This window comes from Acipenser ruthenus, chromosome 9 (genome assembly GCF_902713425.1).
Source record: "Acipenser ruthenus chromosome 9, fAciRut3.2 maternal haplotype, whole genome shotgun sequence".
NCBI lineage: Eukaryota > Metazoa > Chordata > Actinopteri > Acipenseriformes > Acipenseridae > Acipenser > Acipenser ruthenus.
Genome location: NC_081197.1, coordinates 49,644,460 through 49,671,297, shown reverse-complemented (window position 1 = coordinate 49,671,297; position 26,838 = coordinate 49,644,460). Strand labels below are relative to the sequence as shown.

The 26,838-nt window shown below is 37.5% G+C and overlaps 1 protein-coding gene across 4 annotated transcripts in view; it reads left to right on the top strand.

The window, feature by feature from the left end:
- The window catches only part of LOC117405914 (leucine-rich repeat and calponin homology domain-containing protein 1-like), a 73,520-nt gene that overhangs the window by 16,615 nt on the left and 30,067 nt on the right, over positions 1-26,838 (top strand). For all 4 annotated transcript variants that reach the window (XM_034009427.3, XM_034009426.3, XM_034009428.3 and 1 more), the window contains 3 exons: positions 14,788-14,932; positions 22,787-22,913; positions 24,098-24,203. In XM_034009427.3, the coding sequence (XP_033865318.3) occupies positions 14,788-14,932; positions 22,787-22,913; positions 24,098-24,203 (378 nt within the window). The remainder of the gene's footprint in view (positions 1-14,787; positions 14,933-22,786; positions 22,914-24,097; positions 24,204-26,838) is intronic.

Below are 26,838 nucleotides of genomic sequence, written 5' to 3'. Positions count from 1 at the left end.
CGTAATCACACCTGGAGACATAAGCCCGATATACGCTCCCTGTAAAGGAGGCGGCTCTTTTGTACAGCGGTATCGGCGCTATGCTTTAGTGCGAGAGGTCCCGGGTTCACGCCCGCCATCCACCTGTGTGTGGATTGCCTCGCCCTGTGTGATGCACCTGCCTGCATTAACCGAGATCGCTACAGTATTTTTACTTCATTGCAATGTATTTTAGAAGTGTTACTCAGGGTTTCATGCATGCAATTATTTTATTGTCCAGTTTCCTTTTTTTCTTATAGGTGACTGTGTTCCAGGCCCAAATCTTTGCGGCGTCTGAAACCCACATTTTGGAATACTAAGTATAAAGAAAAACATGTAATGAGTCTTGCTCCAGATGGGCCGTGGCTTGCGAAGAGGTCAATTTAAATTCCTCTTCAAATGTTTTTATTCCTCTTACTTATTTGTGGGTTCCTCCCACACCCTGCTCCCAAAATCAGCTCTTGCATGCGAGTGCCGTGTGTCTCGTGCAAGTCCTGTTTTTGTTAATGCATTTTATAATAGATTAGTAATTAATGACACCAATTCATTAGAAATGTACTTTTTTTTGTGAAATCCTTAAACAAAAACATTATCTTAGGTAAAAATGATCTCCTTTTTGAGCATTCCTATTAGTTACTGTATGCAGTCTCTAAACTACATTCAATTCAGTGTGGAGGTAAGAAACTCTACCTCCCAATATTGGAAGACCATTGCTTTAAACTTAGAAATGTATCCTGTAATCTCTAACATGGTGGGATATGTGAACTTGATATGGAAGATGGCACTTGTTTTGTAATTTATTGGGAACTCAACATGCTATGGGGGTGTGACCTACTGTACATGCAACCTAAAACTAATTTCCCCATTGCACATGTGAGACAGATTTACAAAACCTGTGACTGCCATTTATTAACCTGGTGCCACACTGTAAAATAAATAATAGTACATCTGGTGCACTGCTGTCTAGAACCATGTGTCATGTAAGTAGGTAAATAGTGCAAACCCACTGAAGTTTAAAATGGTATACAATCAGCACTCACATACCTGACCCTATAACATTTTTACTTCAGTGATGGTTAAACGCGTGTGACGCATATCTGATAATTTCATTTTGGCCCATTCCAACCCTGGTCCGCTTTACAGGATTGTGTTTTAAAATAAGTAGGCTTCCATTTAGATGTACTGTAGTTGGTTTTGTTGGTACAGTACTATATTTTCAACGGAAGAAGTATTTTAATTCAGAACGATATGATTCTGAAAATATCACTTGCCAAAATAGATGACACATGGACTGTAATACAGTACATACTTTTAAATCCAGTACGTATGGTAGCAGTATGTAAAATTCACCATATAAATAAAGTTTCCAGAATTAACAGTATACAGTCAGTATTCAAAATTGCTAAATATAGGCTCAATAAGAATGTCACAGTTCACTTACAAATGAAAATGTACAAAAGCAACTAAAGAATTAAAAAAAAATACATTGCAGTCTCTAAAACTGTTTAACCCTTTCATGACCAAGCATTTTTCAGTGGGATGCTCCCCCAGGACGAGGTGTTTTTTGGCTTCAGTTGACTCTCTTCCTATAAAAATTCACTATAATCTATTTTTTACAGTAGCATCTTGGAAATGGTGTCCTTTTTTCAGAACACTCTGGGGAACATTATAAAGTACTTCAGAAACCATACAAACTTGTATAAAAACATGTTATTCTATGACCCGAGGGACCTTACAATACTTCCTGAAAGTTTTGAAAAATATTGATGTTTGGGCAAATTACAAGACATTGTTTCACCTGAGTGATTGCAATGACATAATACACATTTATTCTCAGGGTCTTTTATTGAGTGATTGCAATGACATAATACACATTTATTCTCAGGGTCTTTTATTAGCAATAATGGACACTACTTGCGATTTCCTTTCTCAAAATAAGTGTTTATAAATAAAATAAGTTATTCATTCCATTATTATCAGTAATAAGGAAAAAACACGTACCTGATACATTTACTTCATGAAATATCTGCTTATATCCACTCGTTTCTTGATATTTCTATATGTTTTTACAACATTTATATATTAAAACACATGAGACAGAATAAATGTTCTAATATAATTATACGTCAAATACACCAGATCGACAGTGTTTGCCCTTTTTTATTCACAGTTACCCATATTACCCTCCGTGTAGCAGAGTTCTAGTTTGAAGTAGCTATGCGGACATTTTGAAAAGAGCTTTGAAACAGACTTTAAAGTTATAAGTGTAAAAAGTTGTCAGGATGTTAACAATGAAAAGAAAAATTACAGGTACGTTATTTAAACAGTTGTAGCAACACGTGGGAACGTATAACAGTACATTTAACAGAACCCCGCTACTTAATCTTTTTTTTTTTTTTAATTTTAGTAATCGGCAATTGATTTTATCTCATTTTTTCCTCCCAATTTGAAATGTCCAATTGTATTTTAGGCTAAGCTCACCGCTACCACCCCTACGCTGACTCTGGCGCGGGGAAGCGTGTGCCGTCAGCTGACCTCTTCTTTTCACTCTGCAGGCAGCCAACCCAGAGCTACAGCGTCGGAGGACAACGCAGCTCTGGGCAGCTTACAGGCAAGCCCGCACGTGCCCGGCCAGTCTACAGGGGTCGCTGGTGTGCGGTGAGCAGAGAACACCCTGGCTGACCTAATCCCTAAACGGAGTGCCTATACAGGATGCGCCACTCGGGAGCCCCTTCCGCTCCTTACTCTAGTCATTTGAACCTTATCCACCCATCTACAGTATGTGACAGTAGAGACAGTGGCCATTTTGCCTGTGACCAAAGAACTGGAAGAGGATGCTGTACGTGAAGATTCTAAGCGAGAAGAGCAAAATAACCAATGAAAAACCTCTGAAGGCCAAAGTCAGCAGTTACGTGAAGATAATAGCCAGCACATGTTTAAAATTAAAAATGAATATTCAAATAGTTAAATCAGTGCTTGGATTATTGCGATGCATTTTCTCCACCTGAAAATAAATGTGTTTTTTTAACAGCCATGCGTGTAGTTTTAAGCAGAACGCTCTGCACAGAATGTTCTGAAGCACAAGAGAAGGAACTACAAGCCTGAATTCAGAGTTACTTCTCTGATGCTTACCATACGTATATTTAGACAGCTCATGACGTAGCTCATAACTCCGTTATAAGAGGAATTGTTTTGCATCCTTACTGTAATAACCCAAACCGGGCCTTTTTGCAGTTGCTAAGGAGTTTTTCCCAGCACCTTTCAATAGGGCTGCAGTTTATCGCATGATTTGTTTTTTTAGCAGGAACATCTGTATTCAATTGTAATAAATACAGTTAATATGAAATTCCACACAGCAATAGCATTCTTCATTGCAGTTTTTGAATTGTTTACAGCATTAATATAAAATAAAAATTCAAAACAAATGTTCATGCCATGAGACTGAGAAAATGAGCTGTAGGCCTGATTTATAAAAAAAAAATCACTGAGGAGTAGGGCCTACACTGTACTGAGTCAGCAAGCTATTTATAGACTTACTCACTGAACAGGGCTTTAGAAAAGCCACAGGCTTTCATTCTTTATTTTTATTTTTCTCTTTCTTTTTCTTTCTCTTGTATCTTGCTCTTTTTTTCCTTCTCTGTTTCCTTTTTCTTGGAGGCATGTTAAGTTTATTTTTCCAGAGAAAAACTGCTGTACTGTATTATTTGAACTCTCAGTCATGACACTTTTTCTTTTAAATAACCTTTACTTAGTATTTGAACCATACTATTATTAGCCAGGCCATTATTGTCTAAGAATTTCGCGATTTTCTCATAGCAAGCATTTTTTTTTTTAGTTGCTGTTTTTTTTTATATCAACTATATTACTGGAAACCAAAAATAGATCTCTTCCCTATTGGCTGCCACTCTTGGTTGTATAAATATGAACTGTGCAACACAGCTAGTGTCTGCACATTGCAAAGGCATAAGGACTGAAGTTTTAGTGTTGTTTCTATAGTACAGTAGATTTTAGTCTGTGGCCTGCTTGCCTGGGGGGTGGGGGTTCCTTACTGTGGACAACAATACTTGATTCTCTTATTCCCACACAGTAGAATTTAATATATTTTTGCCAAAATGTTGATTTTTTTTTTTTTTTTGTCTGCGGCCAGTGTAAAAATACAATTGTATGCTGTCTGTGTGTTGTTAAAAATAAGTCAGCATTCTGTGGAAGAAAGGTATTTATTTTGTGTGGACTTATTGATATATCTGCTTTGTGTAAGTTAACTATAAAAGGTACTGTAGCAGCATTACTGCTGTAAAGCAAAGACTGAATCCGATTTGGTGTGACAATTGTATTGCATATATCCTATATAACTTAATTCTACTGTATGTAATACGTACTATTGTCAGCAGGGTTAATCTATACCTCCAACGATAATCATTACATTATTTAAACCTTGAAATCCTTCGCCATTCTCTGCACTGGCACACTGTAATGATATGAGGGGGGGTTGCCTGATCCCAGGCCAAGGCTTTAGTTAGAAAACTCCCCCCCCCTATTTTCCTTTTCAACTGACTCTTGATTACTTGAGAGTGCGCTGATATTAAATTATCACCTTTCTCATTGCCTTTCTTTCACATGTTTTAGCTTTACTTTTAAATGCTAAATTAATAATACTGAATTGCTGAAGTAACAATTATTTATTTCTAGCTTTTCTTGTATTTGAGCCAGGTGCTGGTAAAGTCCTGCCACGGCCTATACGCCTGCTCAGCGCTCGGCATCGCCACGCTCGGTCTGTGAGACTGGACCCCCCTCCCGTGGCTCTGTGTCAAGGGAGGGTAGGCATCACAGTAGAAGGAGTCAGAAGAGCTTATGCCCACGATATAGCGGGCTACTGCAGTTTTGCAGCCTACAGTACAGTGGCAGCCCGCACCTGCTTTTCGCGTAGGCAGGTGTACATTCAATTGCCCTGTGCCTAGGCAACAGGCGCAGGATGTGCCTCAAGAGAAGCAGCACCATAGAACCCAGGGTGCTCACTACTGTTCAAACTGGTTACTTGCTCCAGTTCCAACACGGCCCTCCTCCCTTCCAGGGCGTGACAATAACAATTGTCACGGACCCACAAGTCGCCACTCATGTGGTTCAGTGGTCCATTTGCATAGTAGACCCCTCCAACAAGTGCGGGGGGTTCTTTTCCAGGTATTTTCTGGTGCCAAAAAGGGATGGTGGCCTCAGACCGATCCTCAATCTGACATGGCGTGGCGCTGGGCAGCGTCGCTAAGAAGGAGGTGGTCTCCACAGACGCGTCCAACTAGGGTTGGGGCGGAGTTTGAAATGGACGAGACAGCATTTATGTCTGGAGAAGGTCAGGTAGGACCAGGCCAGGGTGCTCTTAATAGCCCTATACTGGCCCACGAGAGTTTGGTTCTCCTCCCTGAGGCAGTTCCTGAGCGACCAGCTGTGAGAACTACCGATGTGCCGCGACCTGCTCAGTCAGGCGCAGGACACTTTGTGGCACCCCAACCCATCGAGCCTACGGCTCTGGGTCTGGCCCCTGAATGGCTGCATTTGAGCCGTCTGGGGTTATCGAACAGGGTGATTGACGCCCTGCACAATGCCAGGGCAGCCTCCACCTGTTACCAATATGGGTACAAGTGGGGCGTGTTTCAGGCTTGGTGCTTGTTCCGTGGGTTCGAGCCCACAACATGCCCCATGGCAGTTATACTGCAACTCTTACAGGACCTTTTTGATGAGGGGAAATCCCCGTCTACTCTAAAGGTCTATTTGGCAGCCATTTCGGTGTGCCATGTAAAAATAGATTCAGTCTCCTCAGGAGCTCATTTCCTGGCGGGGCAATTTTTGAAAGGCACCCGGCAGCTTAGGCCACCGGTGAAGGATGTAGTTCCTCATTGGTGGTTGAATTTAGTGCTTAATGTGCTGATGAAACCTCTGTTTTGAGCCCATGCACTCAGCTTTGTCTTTCAAGGCAGCTTGCTTGCTTGCTATCACCTCCGCTAAGCGGGTGAGTGAAATGCAAGCATTCTCAGTATCGAAAGCCTGTCTATTTTTTTCAGAGGCCAGAACGAAGGTTACCCTTCGTACTAACCCGGCGTTTTTGCTGAAGACAATTTCTGCTTTTCATGTTAACCATTTGGTGGAATTGGAGGCTTTCTATCCCCCTCCTTTCCAATCTGACAGAGCATGCCAGCTCCATACGCTTTACCCAGTGCGGGCATTAGCTTATTATGTTGACAGGACTAAAAGCTGGAGGCAGTCAGAACAATTCCTTGTTTGTTACGGGGCTAAGTCCCAGGGACAGGCTCTGTCTAAGCAGCATCTGTCTAAATGGTTGACGGGCACAGTTAAGACTCCTTATGAACTGGCCAATATGCCTTAGCCAGAAAAGCTCACCGGCCATGTGATGAGAGAAAAGTATAGCCTTGGGACGCTGAGGAAGTGCAGTCTCTAGTTTCTTTGTGGGCAGGAATAATAATCGTGTGTCAGAAATTAGAAAGTTTATGCCCGAATTTCTGGCGATTTGAAGCAAATGGACATACACTTAACTCGCACACTCACAAACACAAAATTCTACCATATTGGTCATCCTTGACCTTTATTATATTAATATAAAGAAAAAAAATGAGGAAAATAAGATTCTAAACTTAATTACAAAAGTATATTAAAACAAAATACTGTACAGCTGTACCATACATACAACTACAGCTCTTGTGCTCGCACAGCTAAAAAAAACAACAACTATAAGGTATATCTTTGGCAAAGTATAGTTTTAAAACCATCTTTTTTACCCCTTCAACAGAACTAATTGAACTTTATTAAGTTGATATAATCAGTAAAATGTGTGGATTATAAAGACATTCCTAAATATATTTACAAAATATAGCGATACAAGATGCAGCTGTACCATTGGTCATTACCACTTAAAAAGAATGTTACAATGCTTATCTTCTCTGTAAGACTGTGAGGTTGGCCATATCTCTTACACAGCATTTTACTGTCATCTAGTGAGCACATTGGTTGGGAAACAGTTTCTGTGAGCGAGAGGTATTTATATCACAACCAGGCCAGTGTTCAGTACATACAGTACCTTGTTATAAATAACCTTTCCCTAAAAAAAAAGGAAATACAATTTTGTAAATAGTTCAATGTACTGTAGAACAATGTTCTGGATGAAACCTATGGCAAAATAAGATGTAGTGCTTTGTCCTGGAAACAGATGCTCTGATTGGTTGAGAGTGGCCTAGTGATTTATAATTAAAATAAGAAAACCACAGGCATAAGGCATAGTGTGATTTAGAATTGGCTAAATTGTCTTCTGTAATACTTTAATCACACTGTGAAGCTTGCAGGTAGAGCAGGTTATATGGGAACCAAGCCAGGTCCTGCAGAGACACAGATTCTGCATCCAGTTCCTGCAGTCCCTTATCTTACACCAGCACTTAGTTCACTAACAGCAGCAACAACAATAAATAACTACAGAAATTAACAAGGCTTCATGGAGGAATCACAGTACAAGTACACCCCAAGGTGTCACTAACAAACAGAACTAGTACATAGCTGGGGACCCACATGAAGCACTACGCTGGTCTTTGCTATCAGCTAAAGTTATTATGCAAATCACTGTGGTGAATTATGTTTTTAACAGGCATTATGACTGTTACTGGACTTTGTTCCAACTACTTCCTTCTTTATTTTCAGCAGGGTCAATGAAATAAAAAAAGGAAGTTGTTTGAACAAAGCACTGCTCTGGAATTGAGTGAGCCATAGTTGCCTACCCCTGGTCTAGTTCTGGTACAGTACCTGCTTACAGTATCTCTTGAATTATGCACTGACAGGTCAAGATGGGTAATCATGTCCTACTCGGATCACCTTACCTGTTACACTGACAAAGAGCACCAGACTGGTAAATGAGCCAAGTTGATAAATAATTAATAGGGATCGCTAAAGGCTCTAAGCTGTACACTGTATAATAGGGAACCATTGTCAACAAAAGTACAGAAACGGATTAAAATACAGACAAAATAACTTAATCCACTGCCAGCAAAAATCTCATTGCAGGAGTTGAAACGACATGCAACCAAGTGCCTGGGTGACTCACATTAGCTTTGAGGAATTAAGTAAGATATTGTAAATATTGTTTTTTTAAAAGTTTTTACAGGGAATTGTATTTGAGTAGCTGCATACTCTGCAGAATTAATTGACTAAATGTGATCTTTGCCCCTTTAGCAGTTCCAGGGCGTGGCTGTTGTCTTCAAATGACTTGTTTTGTGTAGGAGTGCAACATGAAGCTGCTGTATGTGGGAGTACACTCAGTTATATTTTGATTACGCCGTCGTTAGTACTTCCAACTTAAGCCCGACTTAATAGTAAATTTCACGCCAAGTGCACCAAAGCAAAGTCATCTCTGGCGTAGTAACGACCACGTTGTGACCGAGGTGCAGCAGGGAACGGAAATTGCCATAGTTTCACATGTTGGCTTTTGCATTCTATAAGCAAAAATGTTAAGAAAAAAAACTTTACAGATCACAAAATATGCACACTGCTGTCTCTATATAAAGAGAACAAGGAAATTCTTAATTCTAAGCTTAACACGACAGTAAGACTTAGTCAGAAGGATAAATGGTGCCATCGTAACACATACACCTGCTTGGAGCACCCTGAGAAAGGTACTGTGAATATTGTGTACTGTGTGTAACTTGTTTATGTAACTAGTTAGTCGTTCTTAGCTAGGACTTGTGAAAAGTTTAGATAGCACTCCGAAGAAGGAGTTAGGGTTTTGTTTTGTTGCTGTGTTTCATTTATTTGTGTTTGTGAATAAAAGTGTGCATAAAAGCACTAAAACTGCAGTTGTTGGATCTGAGTCCGCTGTTCAAAGGCTTGGCCGGGACGCTTTACCACTATGTAATTTGAGAACTTCCTGGTCATTTTAATATAGTTCTTTTAGCCGAAATAGGTTGGGTGACTCTGAGGGTTTTTTTTTTTTTGTATCGCTACAAAAAAAACTGTACAAACACAGTTCTAAGAATATAAATTCAAGTGAAATACAACAGTATTAGTAGTTGTACTGTAGTTTTCAGTTTGCTCCCTTTATTTATCAACATTATTGCAATGCCACCCGCTACCACCAATTGGTTCTTCACCTACAGGAGGGCGAGACATCACAGCCGCTCTGTGGTCTTTTAACTTCATTTTTTATTTTTTTCATGTGACCCCCAACTAAGTTTAAAAGGGAATCGGACACTGAATTACTACCGTTTGTGCCCACGGTAGTAAACTTCAGAGAAGGACTTGCAAAGTTGCACAGATCACAAAAGGAAACAAATTTAAGTTCTCGGTGTGGTGCCGTTTAGATTATCAGGTCTAAAGAAGATAAACCAGCAGAGGGGAAGAGCTAGACAAACAGCCTTTGCTTAAAAAATCCTTTAAAGCTGGTAACGTTTGTGGAGTACAAGGGAAGGGCTTCTAATGCAGGTCATTGGGTCATCAGCAGTGATTGCCTACAGTGGCAAACAGAATTCCCCTCTTAGTCAGTTAATAACCACTTAAGTGTGCCAAGCTTTAACTAAATTCACATAACTCTGTTGTGTGCCTAATTGGCTTCAACTTGTTGCACAAGGTGGCCTGTCCACACAACCGTATATACTGTATGACACACATCACCCAGTGAGGCAAGCAGATATTGTTTGATTTGCATATCATGGCTAGAAACTACTTCAGTTTGTCAGCTGCCTGGCAGCCTTCACCATTGGTTTCCGTTTGAGAGCCACAGGGCTAATTTGAAATCCCCTTTGGATCTGCACAGTTAATAAATTTAAGAGTTGATAAAATCAATAAATAATGTTTTTAACTCAGTGACTCACAAAAGGACTACACAATTGGCACAGTTGGATTGAATAACAGGGTTGGCTGTGACAATCACAATTGAGCTGTATTGTGGACTTCAGGATCATGCATAATTGTAACTTTTATCTTAAGTTCACAAACACCAAAAATGAGCTGTAAAGTAACTGGTGTTGTCGAGAACATTTAAGATTAACAATAACAAACAGATGTACTGACCTCTCTAATTGTTTTACAGTGTGTCAGTGATGTGTTATTAATATACTATGTCTATTCTTGTAATGTGTGTACTCTCATTTGAAATACTCTACAATGACTAATCTTATTCTAATTAGTTTCTTGTTTGAATGAATAGTGAATGACCTCATTTGGCCGTGTGATTTATTGGCGAGTAATGCCAGGAGTCATTTCCTTAGTTGTAAACATGAACCTCATGTAATCTATACAGTTTCTTACATACAGGATGTGCCCCAAAGTAAAGTACAAAGGAAGTAACCCAGAACTTTATCAACAGAGCAGAAAGCTACTGTACAAGACTCTCTGCCAGTTACAACTGATGGGAAAAGAGACCAAAACTAAGATTTAAAACAATGCCAATGCTAGAAAGTGTATATAGCAAATAGTGGAATCTAGTACCAGTGAAAGGCACAGTGAAACACATGAATTATAGATTTTGCTGGCATGAATAACAGGCAACAATACATAAAACTACTCAGAATAAGCAGTCAACAAAGTAAGGCAAAGCTAGTGAGGCAGCGAGGGGGAGTGGTTGACTATTTGAACTCTCTATTTTATAACCCCCCACTCCAAAAGGAATACCAGACTCTTAGTGTAAGTGTTTCCTTGTTATATCCTGTCTTTACAAATGTATTGAGCCAGCTGCTAAGTTATGTAGTAGTTTGACTAGAGTAATGAATAACTCGATTAGTTTACAAGAGAATGGTCCTGTTTGAGGTTACTGCATTGCAGCAGCTCTGTTCTGTGTATATAATATTAGTTTCCAGTGCCTGCTCTGTTGCAATATGCATTAAAGGGGGTGATTGTACTGTAAGGAGAAAAACATTTCACATTTCTATAGATGCATTGGGTGGGGGACCACAGTCAGGATGTGTAATGTCAACCCTAGGCAAAACATTTCCTAGATCAAGTTTCAAAGCATATTTAGATGTGATGTAAATCTGTAGGGTTCAATAAAGCTAGTTAAACTTCCTTGAATAGTTCTCATTACAGTGAATGTGTACCCATAAGTTTCAACTTGGCAAAGCAAATCTATTTTAAAATGTTAAATAAAGCTGGAGTTGAATTACAGTTACATCTGTGTTAAATGTTGTGAATGCATAAATACAATTCAGCTGACCACTGCTAGTCTTTTTGCTGACCATTAGGCAGCGGAAACAGATGCCCTTGGTTTGAGGTCAAATCCAAATCATTTTAAGCAGAGCATTACAATGTCCTGTAATGGCTTCAGTGTTCCATTCCTTTCCAATTACAGTATAACATATAAACCCAGACTTTAGTTTGGCATCGATGTAGCAATGCAGAGGTGGCTAAATGATTTAAAGAATGATAATTAGATTTAGAAAAAAAGACAAGTTCAGGAATGCCATCAAGGACTGATTCCAATTTTAGAAATAATTAGCAGTACTGGTAGTGTATTTTGGAAACCAAAACAAGCTACTTCATTATTTTTTTTATTTTTTTTAAACCACCTAGCTGACAGCTGAAATCTACAGTGTTTTTGATTTCAGTATACGTGTGTGTTTGAATCATTAGGGTCCAAATGGAAGTAGCGCCACCTTTTAAACTTTTTTATTTTTTGTATTTATTCTAAGTTGAAAAGAGGCTCAATAAATCTCACATCTGATAAAGTTAAACTGTGATAGGGATCACTTGCATGGTGAAAAACCTACATCCCTAACAGTGAGTGTGAGACTCTGGTGTATTTTAGCAAAATGCCTTGTTGTGTTACTATTTTTAATATTTACAGTAAGCAGTGGGTGTATTTAGATCAATTGAATCAATTACTTAGACCCTAAATAGCCCTTCTGTCTTTTGCACCTGACCACAAGGATACAGGATTGAACCACGGCATGTGTTGGTTTATGGCTATAGAAACAAATGTTGTGAATGCAATTAATAACAATGCAGAATCAAATTGCTACGGTAGGTAGTAGTGGTGCAATCGGCACCCTAGTTTCGTATTCAATTTATTGTAGAACAAACATTAGCTTTTTTTTTAACAGAAGATCCAGTAACTAAAAACACAGTTGTGGTGTGGTGCCTTATCACATTAGTACACAGCTGCACTGCAGCAGGGTAACCAGAATCTAAAGGTCATCGCGAGTCTTATCCAGCTTATTATTATTATTATTATTATTATTATTATGTGTGTGAGCTGCACACCCTTGCATACGGTTTTCTTTGTTGGTGGATGTTTGTTTCTGTAAAAGCTTGCCAGTCTCATAATTTCGGAACTGCTTTTTCGATTGAAAATGTATATATGGCTTCATAACAATGGGAGAATGAAACAGCACACTTACATATTTTTTATACTGTAACTATCCAATCCCCAAAAAAGATTTGCATAGATATTTTTATTGCTGTTAACTTGTGTGTCTTTCTTATTGCAGTCACTGAGACACTTGGTGGTATGCATGTGCCACTACAGGTGTTCCAAGTTTTTGGGGGTATAGTGAAAGCTAATTGGTACCATTGGCTGTACAGTAAGTAAAATTAATTTGATTGGATGATCATATTGTTACCAATGAAGAACCTTTTAATTAACGTGCAGTACTAAATTATACTGAACTACGTTATGGATTATCCCTATAATTGAGCATTGCTCTTATGGAAACAATGGAAATATACTCAGTCTTACATCAAAAGTACATCCTTGATCCTTGATGTTCTCACCACTTACCCATTGCATTTTCTTATACTGTAAGAATTACTGTAATAATCAAAACACAAGAAAGAAGGCTGTCTTTGATATAAACCTTTTGAAAACAAACCAGTATCTAAAACAGATTTTTTTTAAAATGTAATCCAAATTTAAAAACCCACATCATTCAAAAGTCATTCTGATTCAAAAAATAACACATTAGGCTGCAGTGATTTATTGTCGCTTATAGTTTTCATCACTGGGTTCTGGTGACTTAATCTAACTCTCTTTTGCTCTTTTGAATTTATAATGACACCTCCATGCAAATAGCCTTGTAATTCACTGCAGCCCTTCTGTCATTTCATGTGTAAATACCAGAGATAAAGTGCTGGTATCAAATCTATGCAACCAAGGTTATATTGATGATGAAAAACTCAGTGGTGTGTGCATTGGCAGGGCAGCAGTGAATACAGACTTGAATTCCAAGCCCAGTGGTGGGTAGGACTCCTGCTTTGTACTGTAGATACTGTAGCCACTCTGAAACAGCCAGGCTGAAGACGATTCTTGTTTGTGCGCTGAAGTCCCAGAAAGAAGCAACAACACAATGCTTGCCCTGTAGGAAACTGCATTACTAGTTGGTTCCCTTTTTGGTTTGTAATGATAACGTGACTATGAATGCGTGCTGTTTCAAGGACCTTGCGCAGTGAGGAATATCCTTAACGTGACAGTTTTACTTATTGATGAGTGCTTTTTAACAGCCTCTGCTGATTTAACCTAGACTACAAATCAATTTGTCAACAGTGGTTCCTGTGGTTTCAGTTAGACTTGCTAAACCATTTGCAGTTTTTGTATGTCTTTCTCTTCTAGTGGGTGTATGATTTTCTATGCTATTAATGATATAGCCAAGATAACGGGGCTGGTCGGCTCATTGAATTGTCAATACTGATTCAAATCCAGCCATAGTCTAGCTCTAGTGGTCTTACAACCCAGTTCCTATTGCTGCATTGCAAAACTCTGTCACATCAATGGCTATACAACACTCGATGGTGCTACATTTAGAAATTCTAAAATACATTTTAACAAATGTATTAAGTTTATTTTAGGATTTTTAAAAAACAGAAACAGTTGGCACCTTTGCAGGACAAAATTTGCATGACTGGGCTACTGTACCATCCTCACCCTTTCACCAAATTCATACACTGGCAGGGGGTAAGCACGAAGATTCACAAAAACATATCGCATAAATCTGAGTCTGAATAACTATGATTTTGGGACCAGTTAAGTTGTCTGGTGAAGGGCCACAATAATAGCAATATTCCATTGGAGAAAGAGGCGCTGGCATTCAATAATTGTGCAAAAAAAGTGCAATTCCTCCCATCTAATCTTTCTAGACTTGCTTAAAAAGGCTCCAATCAGTAAGTAGTTTTAATTATCTCAGAGACATTGAAAGACAGTGGAGAAGCAAAATAAGTGACAAGTTGTTGCAAGGAGTTAACCTTGGAAAGTTTGAAGAGTTTGTCAGTCACATTAAAAATAGCTGGTAATGAGCTTGCAATGATGATAATATATTGGTGTCCGCCATGGGCAGGTCTTACATTTGTATCTACAACCAGGCCAAAGAGAGTTGTGATGTGAATAGACGCATTTGTATTGAGAGTTTCTATCCACTTAGGGGGAGGGGGTGTAGGACTAATATATAGATAAAAGTCAATTTTTATTATATTGACTGCTGTGGGGGGAAAAAAAAAAATTCCAGCTCCAGTTTTAAAGAATGAACTTTCAACAAATCAATCCCAGCAGTGATAATAAAACGGATCAGCTTATCAAGGCTATGGGAATGGGAGTTTTATTCTTCCTTACCCAACTCTTACCAGATCACAAACCCACTGAAACACAGAGTGGAAACCTACTGTAGCAGGCACAGATTCTGTCATATAAGTGGAACTGTTTTGATATTGGACTGATATGACTGCACTGGTGGGATTATGAATGCATAACTGGTAGTTCTGATGAGTAACTTTTTTCTTTTTCTCTCTCTCTTTTATTCAAAGACCTGTCCAAGAACCGCTTGCCTGAAGTTCCTGTGGAAGTGTGCCATTTCGTCTCACTGGAGATATTAAATTTGTATCACAACTGTGTTAAAGTCATTCCAGATGCCATTGTCAGTTTGCATATGCTGACATACTTAAACCTGAGGTATGTGGCCGTTATTTTAATTCATCATCGCCAATTTAGTTTTGAGAAGGTTTTTAAAGTAGTTCAACATCTAATTTATATGACTCATCTTTTAGGAGAAGGCCACTTTTCCCAGGCTACAGTGGGTCAGTCAAGCTTGGTGACATCATTGAGAATCCCTACAGTTGCCAACAAATCCAATAGGACCGCCACATAGGAATGACTGACATGCTGTAGTATTTGTAATCCAAGGGGTTTTATGGTGTAGATAACATAATGGTATTTATCCTTGAGGCATTAACTAGCAGAATTAGGTATGTTAGTGTGTAATGTGTTATTTTTTTTAACTTTATAACAATTATGTTTTATTATTATAACGATTCTCAAACATGTTTTAAAACCCATTATAACAAATTGAAACCCAATTTAAATCTGTAAACCTGCAGTTATAGTTTAATCCCTACCAGTTTCCTTACATGTATCCTAATGCCTGGAGTAAATAGATAAGCGGCTACCAAATGTACATTAAAAGACCAAATTGATTTCATCAATCAGTAATTTACATTAGAATAGATTTGAGGGCCTATCACGTTTTGATGCACACCCACTTCAGGCAGACTGCAAACTGAGGTTCATGGCCCACCAGATCATTCCACCTTCCACCTTTCAGAGCAGAGAATACATCCTTTTTTTTTTTTTTTAAAGTGTCCTTCCTGTATTTAACAGGTTGTGTTATCAGCAGTGCCCATGCATTTGGCAGCTTTAACATAAACATGTCATGCATGCTTCACTACTACTAGCAGACTGTGCTAGCAGACTCCGAGATGAGAGAATGAAAATGAAGCGCCGAAATAATATTCCTACGTATTTGTGTTTTGAAAGGGCAACGAAAGCTTTAAAAAACGTGAGAGTAAGTAGCTTCAGATATGTCATTGATGTTGTTTACATTTCCCTTACTCATTTTATGGTAAATATGGAGCTTCAGTTTTGAGTTAGTATAATTATTTTTTAAATCTTACTTTGCTTTGAACTTCAATGCTGGCACTGAACAGCCTCCTCATTCTAATGTCACTGTGACTCTGGTGAAGGTAATTTTCATTTGCTTCCTGTGTAACACAATAATATGACCCCACCTGCGCCTGACTAATTGAATTCCATGCTGGGAAACTGTGGGCTCAGGTGGGGTCCTAGGGAACGGGGGAGAGGAAATCAAGTACAGCTGACTCTTACTAATCCCAACGAGTTGGGACTGGAGCAACATATGTTTGAACTGTTGTTGCAATTATTTGTCAGCTTTTCCACTTGGGGAAAATTAGTTTCTTAAATATAAATTCTATTTCTTCTTTGTTCTCCTTGAGGTATGTTGGGAAAAGGACAGTTTTTTAAGCAATCAGCCCCATTATCTTATAATGTTACAATAACTCTAATGTACTAGGAGGTTAGAGGCAGGGTTAGTGATATCACCTATACTACACTAGATGCTCACTATTCCGAACCAGTTGAAACCGGACACTGTTCAGATTGTATTCTCTACTTTACAAAAAATGTATTCAGGCTTTTGTTTCGTATTTTTTATATTACATGTAATCAGAACGCTGTAATAGCCCTTTGAATGAAACATAGACAGCCGTAAATGTTTTACACACTCATCACATAATTGGGATATTCAGCTGTGGTTTCTACAGCGGCTGCCGTCAGCCTGCATTTCATTATGAGAGTGTGGTTTGGGCTGTTAGGGTTCAGGTTAGCTACTGTACCTGTGAATGAGGCTATTCTATAACAGCATTGTAGACCATGTGCACTAATTGAAAATGTGCATATTTATACACAATCTGACTGCCTTGGGCACCTTCTGGTGTTTTCATTGTAGGCCATAATTTTAGCTGCCACGCTCATGAACCATAACTGGTAACAGACATGATTAAGAACTGGGATATCACAGATGACTTGTGGAACTTTTGCTATATTTCCAGTGTTATCTCACATTTGTTGAATATAAACCTTGTACATGTATTATCAGTTTATACAATCAAACAAATGAATGTGTATCATATCAGAAATGTATACCCTGTTAAGCTGTGCTGTAATAAGAGATCATTCGCTGATGTTCAGGCATCTAGATCCCTCCAGGTGGGCTGAAGCTGGTGAATTGGGCATTTCAAATTGAGGAATGAAAAACGGGGGGTTTATTATGTAACATGATTTACAGTATAATGTGTTTACATAAGCCCTACTTAAGTAATGTAAACCCTATATATCCCTATACAATATAACTGGCACAGATTAGGTAAGCTATAGATTCCCGTTCCCTCAGCAATTGTATTTTGTGAGATCCACTCTGGAAAAGTCTGCTTCCTTGCAGTCGTTTTCCAGTGAAGTTCCAGATGTGTATGGAAACTGCTGGATTCCTTTTCCTTGACTTCTCATTGTGCGTCTGTCCGAGTAGCTGTCTCAGTGATTTGGAATACTGATCAGAGTATCGGTATTGCCGAAGGTGCAGTCTAAGATCACATCAACTCTCAAGACCCACTTGTTCTCTCTTGCTTTCAATACTCTTTAAGCCTGATATCTGCTATTAGCTGCTGTCTAAATTGCTATTTCAGGTTTTTCACTCCATTTTATTGGTATGATTCTGTATGACACACGCATCCACAATGTTTAGAATTCACATCCTAGCCTTATTTAATGTAGTATGCCTGTATTTAATGTATTATCCATTGTTCCTCACTATCTTGTAAAGTGCTTTGTGATGGTGGTCCACTATGAAAGGTGCTATATAAAATAAATATTGATTGATTGATTGATTGATTGATCCCCTGTGATCAATTTCATATTATAATTGATAATATTGCTGTTGATCTGATGTTGATGATAAAAATGGATTGTTTAATAAAAAAAGCATTTCTTTCATTGTATCAGCAGTTGGGGCACAAACAGGGTCCTCCTCCTGCCATCAGTGATGGAGAAGCTGAATGGCACCAGTCACCTCTTGTGACCTAGATGGAGTGCTTGGCTGTAACTCAATTACTTGCTGTCCCGTTCAGCTGGCAGAGCTACACAGTGCAGCCTGTTCTGCCTTGCCATGCAATAGGATTGGTAATTTGATTATCACAGCTGTGACATATTGAAAACATTATTTTATAGAATCTAGTTAATTACCTCAGAGTTATAGATAATAGATTTTACCCAGGGTTGGTTCTCTGTGTTTGCACGTCATTCTGTTTACGTAAAGACAACTCTGGAGGCACTTCTTGGAAAATAGTAAAACAAAACAATACCATGAAAATAGAGGTAGTATAGTAATTTAATACAACATGGATTTACAACAAACCTTAAATTGGCATGCCAGTGGGTATCATGTTATGTGAATTAAGGAGGGGCTGTGCTATAATGTTTGGAAGTAATGCATTTTAAGCACCATACTATTAAACATGCATTGCTTTAAAATAGATGCTTACAATGATTCTGTATGGTTAATATTACAGAAACGTTCCAGTTTTACCTATTTGATCATAGCATACTGAATTAATGTTATAGAAGCATTCTACTGTTATCCTAGCTTTTTTCCCTCTCTCTCTCTCTGAGAATGATTAATTGGTATTTTTAATTACACACTTAAGATTTCAACAAATTATTGTGCTGTGCTAAATTTGTGCAAATAACTGCAAATACTACCAGTTCCGTTCAAGTTTTTAACGATGTACTTTAATAAGAGTTATTATTAAAGTTATTATTCTTAATTAAAAGGCTATCACTACTATATTATATGAGTAATCCTTTTGAATTCCTTAAAAAAAAAAAAATCCTTCAAAGAAAAAAAAAATATCTGATGCTGGGATCAGAGACCATAAGCAAAAGCTTTATCAATGAGCTAGACCAGAACTGGGCAGACACATGGCAAATTAAATTTAATAGAGAAAAGTGTAAAGTATTGCATACAGGCAATAAAAATGTGCATATGGGAGATTAAAACTTTACAATGCATTAGTAAGACTTCACCTAGAATATTGTGTTCAGTTCTGGTCACCTCGTTACAAAAAGGATATTGCTGCTCTAGAAAGAGTGCAAAGAAGAGCAACCAGAATTATCCTGGTTTTAAAAGGCATGTCGTATGCAGACAGGCTAAAAGAATTGAATCTATTCAGTCTTGAACAAAGAAGACTACGCGGCGATCTGATTCAAACATTCAAAATCCTAAAAGGTATAGACAATGTCGACCCAGGGGACTTTGACCTGAAAAAAGAAACAAGGACCAGGGGTCACAAATGGAGATTAGATAAAGGGGCATTCAGAACAGAAAATAGGAGGCACTTTTTACACAGAGAATTGTAAGGGTCTGGAACCAACTCCCCAGTAATGTTGTTGAAGCTGAAACCCTGGGATCCTTCAAGAAGCTGCTTGATGAAGATCAGGAGATTTCTCTGATTTAATCTAATTTAGGATGATGATTCCCTGGAAACTGGTGCACTTTTGGTATGTTATGATGTGTTTACAGCCTTGGCCTATCACCATCCATTCTTACCACATCTTGAACAAGTATGGCTTAAATCTAGAAAATTATAGTATGATGATATCCCAAAATTACTAAACATATTTGTAGTGGTTTTCTGTGACAGGACATCATGATCATAGAAGAATCATTGCTTTTTGTGTGTGTTTGTGAACCTTTGTTCTTGAGCCTAATTAACTCAGTATCATACTACAGCTGCGATATTGAAGGATAGATTGTTTGCTTGATAATTAATTCACAAACCATTTTGTCTGATACGTAAGGTGACCAGATTTTTAAGTCCTTAAACTGGGTCAGTATGGAAATATTGTGAACTTCCAATGTAAAAGCTATGTGGAAGATCTCTGTTTTTTATTTTCACTTTGGCAATGTTTGATCTAATATCATATTGAAAGTGAATGCAGATACTCATGGTGATATTCAGAGTGGAATATTTTACTTTCAAAAACTTTTTTGTGAATAAATGGTCTTATTGTCTTTGTAATGTCATTTCTACACAAAAGGGTAGTCATTACATTACACAGTAACAATTCAATAATATCAAATTCTGAGATTCTATTTTACCATTTAAGATGCCATGGTATTTGTTCTGTATATTTTTTCTATTGCAGTTTCTGTTTGGATCATTAGTGTGTCGTGATTTAATAGATACGAGGATTTTTTTTTCAGCCACTTTCAACTATTAAACTATTACTATTAATAGGTGTTAAATATCCTGTGTTTTGACTGTGTGAAAAACATGCAGCCCATTAATCAGCTTTTCTGAGTTTTGTTTAGAAGCTGCCCTGATTGCAAAAACAGCAGTTTCATTCTGAAGTAGTTATTAAGTCTAGTAATAGTAATCCATGTAGGCAAACCCTTTAAGTTTCTCTGAATAGTTGTATTTCCAAATTCCCCCTTTAACATGCTGTAAGCCGACAGGCATCATTAAAATGGAAAGGAGCCAGTTAAAAACGTGTTAATTGCATGATGAAATTTCTTGTCTTCTGTTTTTCGGTACCAATCATGAGTCTTCTGACAATCTAAATTAACTACGCATTTTACGAAGGCTAATTCATTTGCTGATCTTGGCTGGAGTTTATTTTTTTGAGTCAACAGTATAGGCTGAGACATCGATCAATGTGTAATAAGATTAAATCGTATTCCTTTTCTGATCAAATGAAATGTTGTCACTTCCTTACTTATGAAAGGAATACTATTTAATCTTCCTTAATATAAGCATAAGGATTAGCCTGTGTAAAATGCGCAGAGACACTTTCTCATTATCATTGATTGGTACTGAAAAACTGCAGAGACAAGCCAGGACATACCGTCATACGATTAACATGTTTTTAACAGGTTACTCTCTGTTTTTAAGTGATACCTGGCGGCTTAAAAATGTTAAAAATGAAATTTGTTAATACAACTAGTTGGAGAAACTTTAAAGGGATCGACCCCACTCCCAGTAATTCGAGCCCTGACATTTGCTTCTTTTGCTGAAGGAAAAATGTATGTTTTTGTCAATGTGCTGTTTTTCTTCTATTAAACTAATAAATGTGATAAAGTAAAAATAAGGAGTCACCAAATTAAAAAGAGATTTATCCTGCCTCCTAAGGCAGCTTATTTAGATATTTTTTAAAGAAGAAAAGTCAAAATAAACAAGGACGTGATTCTGTTTTTGTAATTGTTTTAAACTATTTGTATCATATACAGTACTCCACTATCAATTTAAGTAATGTTTTTAAATAAATGAAATGGGCATCTGCAGACCTGAAACTATCATATTTCATTATTGCTAAAAACAACATAAAATGTATACTTAAAGAAATAAATGTTCTGAAACTTTTAAAATATTTTTACAACATGAATTTCACAAATGTGAAAATTAACTCTTTTTTGTATTATTGAGTAACATACGTTTCCTTAGAGGGTACCTGTGGTGAACTGAAAGTGAATATAGACTTATTTCAATAGAAAATATGTTTCCAAATACTTTTGTCACATTTTACAGCCCCTCCTATTGTTGTGATGGGCAATTTTGATGCACAAAGTGTACAAACCATGACAAGCTTCAGTGAACTGCGTTGTAAACATGGCACGGTGATCTGACATGACAGCGTTGATTTCCGCAATTGTTGCCTATACCTACACACAAAGTTGTTTGCATGCAGATATACAAATATCATGGATGAAGATAATAATTCCAACACAATACAATGGTACCTGTATGAACCATTATTGTTAGACTACAGTAGTGTAATTCAAGCAGCGAGAGTGATGATTCAGATGAGGCTAGCCAACAGTTTGTTTTAGCAACAGATATGGTATTAACACAGCAGCCTGTATGAAAATAAAGTATTCTATTACCGGCGCGACAATGCTCTGGGGAAAAAACGGGATGAAATAAGCATCCCAAGAAAGGTTCTGGGGACACTGGGACCAGTGTTCCAAAAGTGGGACTGTCCCGTCACCTTACCTTTCTAAGCATAATATAAAAATGTAAAATCCCAGATAAACATTTGAACGATATCTGGTCACCAAGTTAAATAAATCTCTCTGTGCAAACCTTACTTTCAGTATTTCTAACACTTCCAAGGTCATTTTCACAGAGAGAGAGATTATCCCCTCTTCAGGGGATTTTTCCTGACATTAACCATCCAGCTGCTTCCCCTAATATCTGACATGCCTTGCTGTCAGCCCCTGAAGACATTGGTGAGGTAACCTAGGAAGTACAAGTGTAACAGATTTCCTATTTCAGATAAGATTTAAAAGTGAAAGGGCATGTTTGATAGAACGTGTTTCATAAAAGTACACAACATAGAATTATTTTGTTGGTTACAACCACTTAAGGGTTATAGATGATAAAGCAAAACATAGGTTCACAATAGATAAATATATTTTAAGTGTGATTTGTCTCCGATTAGAAGCCTTTGACTAAATAACTTTTTCACATGCCTGAAGTTAAACAAATCTGGTTACAGTGAACTTACTACTTGGTAATATTTTTAGACTTGGCTTTTGACCACAATTTTAAGTAAAGGAATAACAAGGCTTAGTTTGACACACAGGCTTTCATTATAACTGAAACAAGAGAGCGCTGTTCCAGGAGAAGGCAAACTAAATGGATGTAAAAGGACATAGTTGGGACTTCACTTCTAGTTTTAAAGTGAAGAAGAAACACAAATTGAATAAATAAACCAGTCTTTCAGTCTGCACTTTACTGAAATGAAGACCTTTAACTGGAGTGTTAGGTTGAATCTAAATGAACTCGCATGTTAAGCTGCAGAAAATGATTTCTTTCACTGAAACCCCATACTGGCCTTTTTGTTACAAATCCACTTTTCAAGTTCAAAAGTGTTTTATTTTTTCTTTCTGTTCTGTTTCAGCCGAAATCAGCTCTCTACGTTGCCAGCTTGCCTGTGTGGTCTTCCTCTAAAAGTCTTAATAGCAAGCAACAACAAGCTGGGGGCCCTGCCAGAAGAAATCGGACATTTAAAGCAGTTAATGGAATTGGTATGTACAACTTGTGTAGATCTGGGTTTTCTGTTACAACACATGACCTTCTCTGACAGACTCAGCACTTGGTTTCCTTTTCAATAAAATAATATATATGTATATCAGCCACCTTATGTGACCGTTTATCCTTTGTAGAGTGAAGCGAAAATGAAGCTAACCAATGCAAAAACAGTGATCCTTAAACAGAAAGCTGCAAAGCCTGTTGGATTTGCTACCTTGTGTATTTCTTTTTTTAACATTCTATTTGTAGAACTGGAATCATACTGTTATTTTTAGCACAGTGATTATTCAGCGTGTTTGGAAAGTAAAGTATTTGAAGCTGATTGTGTTTCCCAGCTGAATAAATATATAAATTAAACTTTTTGGTGTTTTTAACTATTTTTATTTGTGCTTCCATTGGCTACTTTCATAGTCCCCAATTACCTAAATATTAGCACTAACCAGGATCTGTGAAGCCAGCTATAAAACTCAGCGAAAGCAAAGTGCAGGGGATGCAGCAGGAAGGTTCCTCCCTACTGTACAGTATACCCCAGATTCTCAGTGTATAGTGAAGAATAGTTTGATAAGCAGTTCTCTTGTTACAGTATGTGTAGTTTCGGAATTGCAGACTGTTCAAGTAATGTGGTGGCATTGTATTCTTTCTCCCCTCTGCTATGACTGACATATTGAAAATCAAATACAAACGGTATATTAGAATTAAGAACAAGAAGTGTGCAACCCATTCAGGATTTCTGTAAAAAATAAATTAAAGAAATGTCATTTCCTTAAATAATAAAACAGCATTTATCTGCGTTTTATCCTGGAAAACAAATTGCATATTAAGATAAGATAGATCAGTAGCGTTGAATTCTATGAATTATCTGTATGTTCAGAATGAAAGTAAAAGAAAATAAATAAGAACCAAACGATTTGAGTCACAATGGAAAGTACTAATGCCAATAAGCAAGCTGAAATTGTTTTAAAGTCTTGCTTATTGGCCCTTTAATAGCTACCTCTTTGTCCTTTTATGTGCTACACAACCTTTTCCCAAGAGGGAAATAGCATTGAATTTTAAAGCGGCTTGAGATACAATTACCCCAGAACCGATGTACAGTATGAGTGCATGCTGTGCAATGGGATGAGTGTAAATGCGTAATTCTCTCAGAGTAATAGCTGCCACGTTCACTTTGTTTCTATGACAGGACATCAGCTGTAATGAAGTCACGGCTCTGCCCCAGCAGATTGGGCAGCTGAAGGCACTCCGAGAGCTCAATGTCAGGAAGAATTACCTCAGCGTTTTACCGGAGGGTAAAGTAAAACATTACTCTTTAAGTTTCCCATGTGTCACTGGTCAGTTTAAAAGTGCAGTAACTAAGGTTTTGAAGTCAATTTCTGATGAAAGCTGCTGAATATCCCCTCCCATCTTTTATCGTTTTGTTGAGCAGGTTTAGTTTTCTTAACTTTGTCTCTGACGGCACAAGCCAGAAACAATGTCCCAAGTTCCATTATATGTATCCTACACACCCTACTGTAGGTGTAGTAGGGGCAGATATCCACCAGATTGGACATAGACAAATAGAAGCTCTCTCCTAGCGAAATACATTTTCATAAATAAAACATGAAAGCATGATTGGTAGTTTTTAATGAGTGCTTGGCATTTTTACACTTTTCTTTTGTATTGCTGTCTTGGATCAGCCTCCAGTTTTTACGTCTCAATGATTCAAATCTATCAAATCACTTAATGCTGTGTGGATTTAGGGTTCATACCACAAAACCACGCTTCATACTGCAGAACAGGTTATTAGGTGATATGGTCTTGACTCCCATTTGTCCCATAATGTATTCTTATTATAAGGAGGAACAAAAATGACAGTGTCTTGCCTATGGCTCTCAACTGTAGCGTTATAAAGGGGAAACACTGTAGTTTCAAAAAGTATTATTCCTAATACTTAGACAGTTGCTGAGCTGCATACAGTGTGAAAATATATGCAAAAGGCAGATAAAAGTGAACTGGTAGCTCAGAAATTCTTGGCATCCAACAATATGTAATTTTAAAAAAAAAAATGTTTAACTTAATGGATTTAGACTGATCATCTGATCGATAACTGCAAGTAAACAGCACTTTTTTCAGGACATTTTAGAACACATTTGGCCATCGAATACTTGTTAGGCTTCCCAAAACTTTAATCTGCTCCTGTTCGCACGTGGTCAAATGTATCATCCCGTGTAGATTATAGTTCAGATGCAAAAAAAAAATTATGCTCCTGCGTCCTGACGCATTTTGGGAAGCGGTGAACCGATTGATCTGAAACTTCGCATACGTCATCAGCAACCAAACCCACTTCAAGTTTGTGAAGCAGAAGTTGCTGCGATAAATTTTACTATCAAAATGGCTGCCAGCAAATTCGCCAAAATGTGCCCCAAATATCAAACTGCTTCTGTTTGCAAACCGTTTAACTAACTAATTCTGAACTTGGTAGGCATCATATTAGGGACAATGGAATTCAAATATGTCAAAATGGTGTTCTTTTGTAAAACAAGATGGCGGCCGGACCTACATTTTCTTCTTAAATTTAAAAGTGCTTCAGTTAAAAAAAGGATTATTTGAATAACTCAAAAGTTGACAAGCATCATCCCTGTGTCAGTACAATTGACTTTTTAAAACATTGTGTTTGTGCGTAAACCAATATGGCCACCTGATGAATTTCTTTTAAAACCTTTCAAAAATCTTCGGTCATAACTTATAACTCCTTACAAAGTGCAGATGGGCTAATGTTTACTATAGAACACAGATAGGAACCCATATATGCTCAATTGAAAACCTTTGACCTCTCCTTAAACATAATTTTCTCATTAACTGATTAATCTAAATTTATGAATTAACAGTAAATTAAGTTTGCACATGGGGTTTCATTTATATACTGTTTTACAGATATTTTCTGTACTGAATAAAGTTGAACAGTTCTTGATAAAAAAATAATAATGGCTAATCTGTCAACCTTTTAATAAATAATCAATTGATTTAGATTGGTCATTGGGATATGTGTTTTGTTAGTGCATCAGCTTTGATCACTGTAGTTTACTGTGTGTGCACAAGAAAACAATGCAATTTTAAAAAGCATGTTTAGATCAACCCCATTTGGTGATACAAGCTGCATACTTTTCCCATAGCAAAGTCGGTGCTTTCTGTCTGGACAAGTTCCAAATTAACATCAGTGTTGCAATCTGGAACCTTTATCAGCTGGGTGTGGGGTGATTATTTCAGGGGTTCATTTCAGACACTACTTATTAAACCTGATGATGGGGCTGGATTGCTTTGTGTTGCATCAGCTTATTGCTCCTTATGTCTGTATTGCACTTTTTTTTTTTTAAGATGTACAGGAAATCTATACAGAAAGGCCAATGTTTTTAATTGGGGGGGTGGGGGTAAAACTGATCCAAATGAAGTTCACACTGTTTGACCTCTGGAGGTCCATTTGATTCCCATTTCAGTAGTGTTTCTCTAGTCAAGGGTGATTTAATTTGTGTGTTTTAACAAAATACCAAAAAATCCATTCTACTGTTAAGCTAAATGGTATGGTTAGCATCAGTATTCAATAGTTTTCCTTTGCCTGTGTTTTCTAAATCTTCAAACACTGCTTGAAATTTGCTGTAAACAGTACAGCACAGAGACAACATGCTGAACGTGTTTTTGTTGATGTGTAAAATGTGTACAATTAAACCTTAGTGAAAAACATACATGGCATTCACTGAGAGAAACATCCATGTACAATCTGTTTGAAGTCGTTCATTGGAACGAATTGTATTATTCATTCCTTCAAGCTGTCCTTGTAACAATTGTGCCTGATTAAAGAAATATTTAGGAACGTGTGTCAGGTCTGATAATGCATACTGAACTGTAATATACGGTAATCTGTACCCCAAAGCAAAGTTTATCATTACT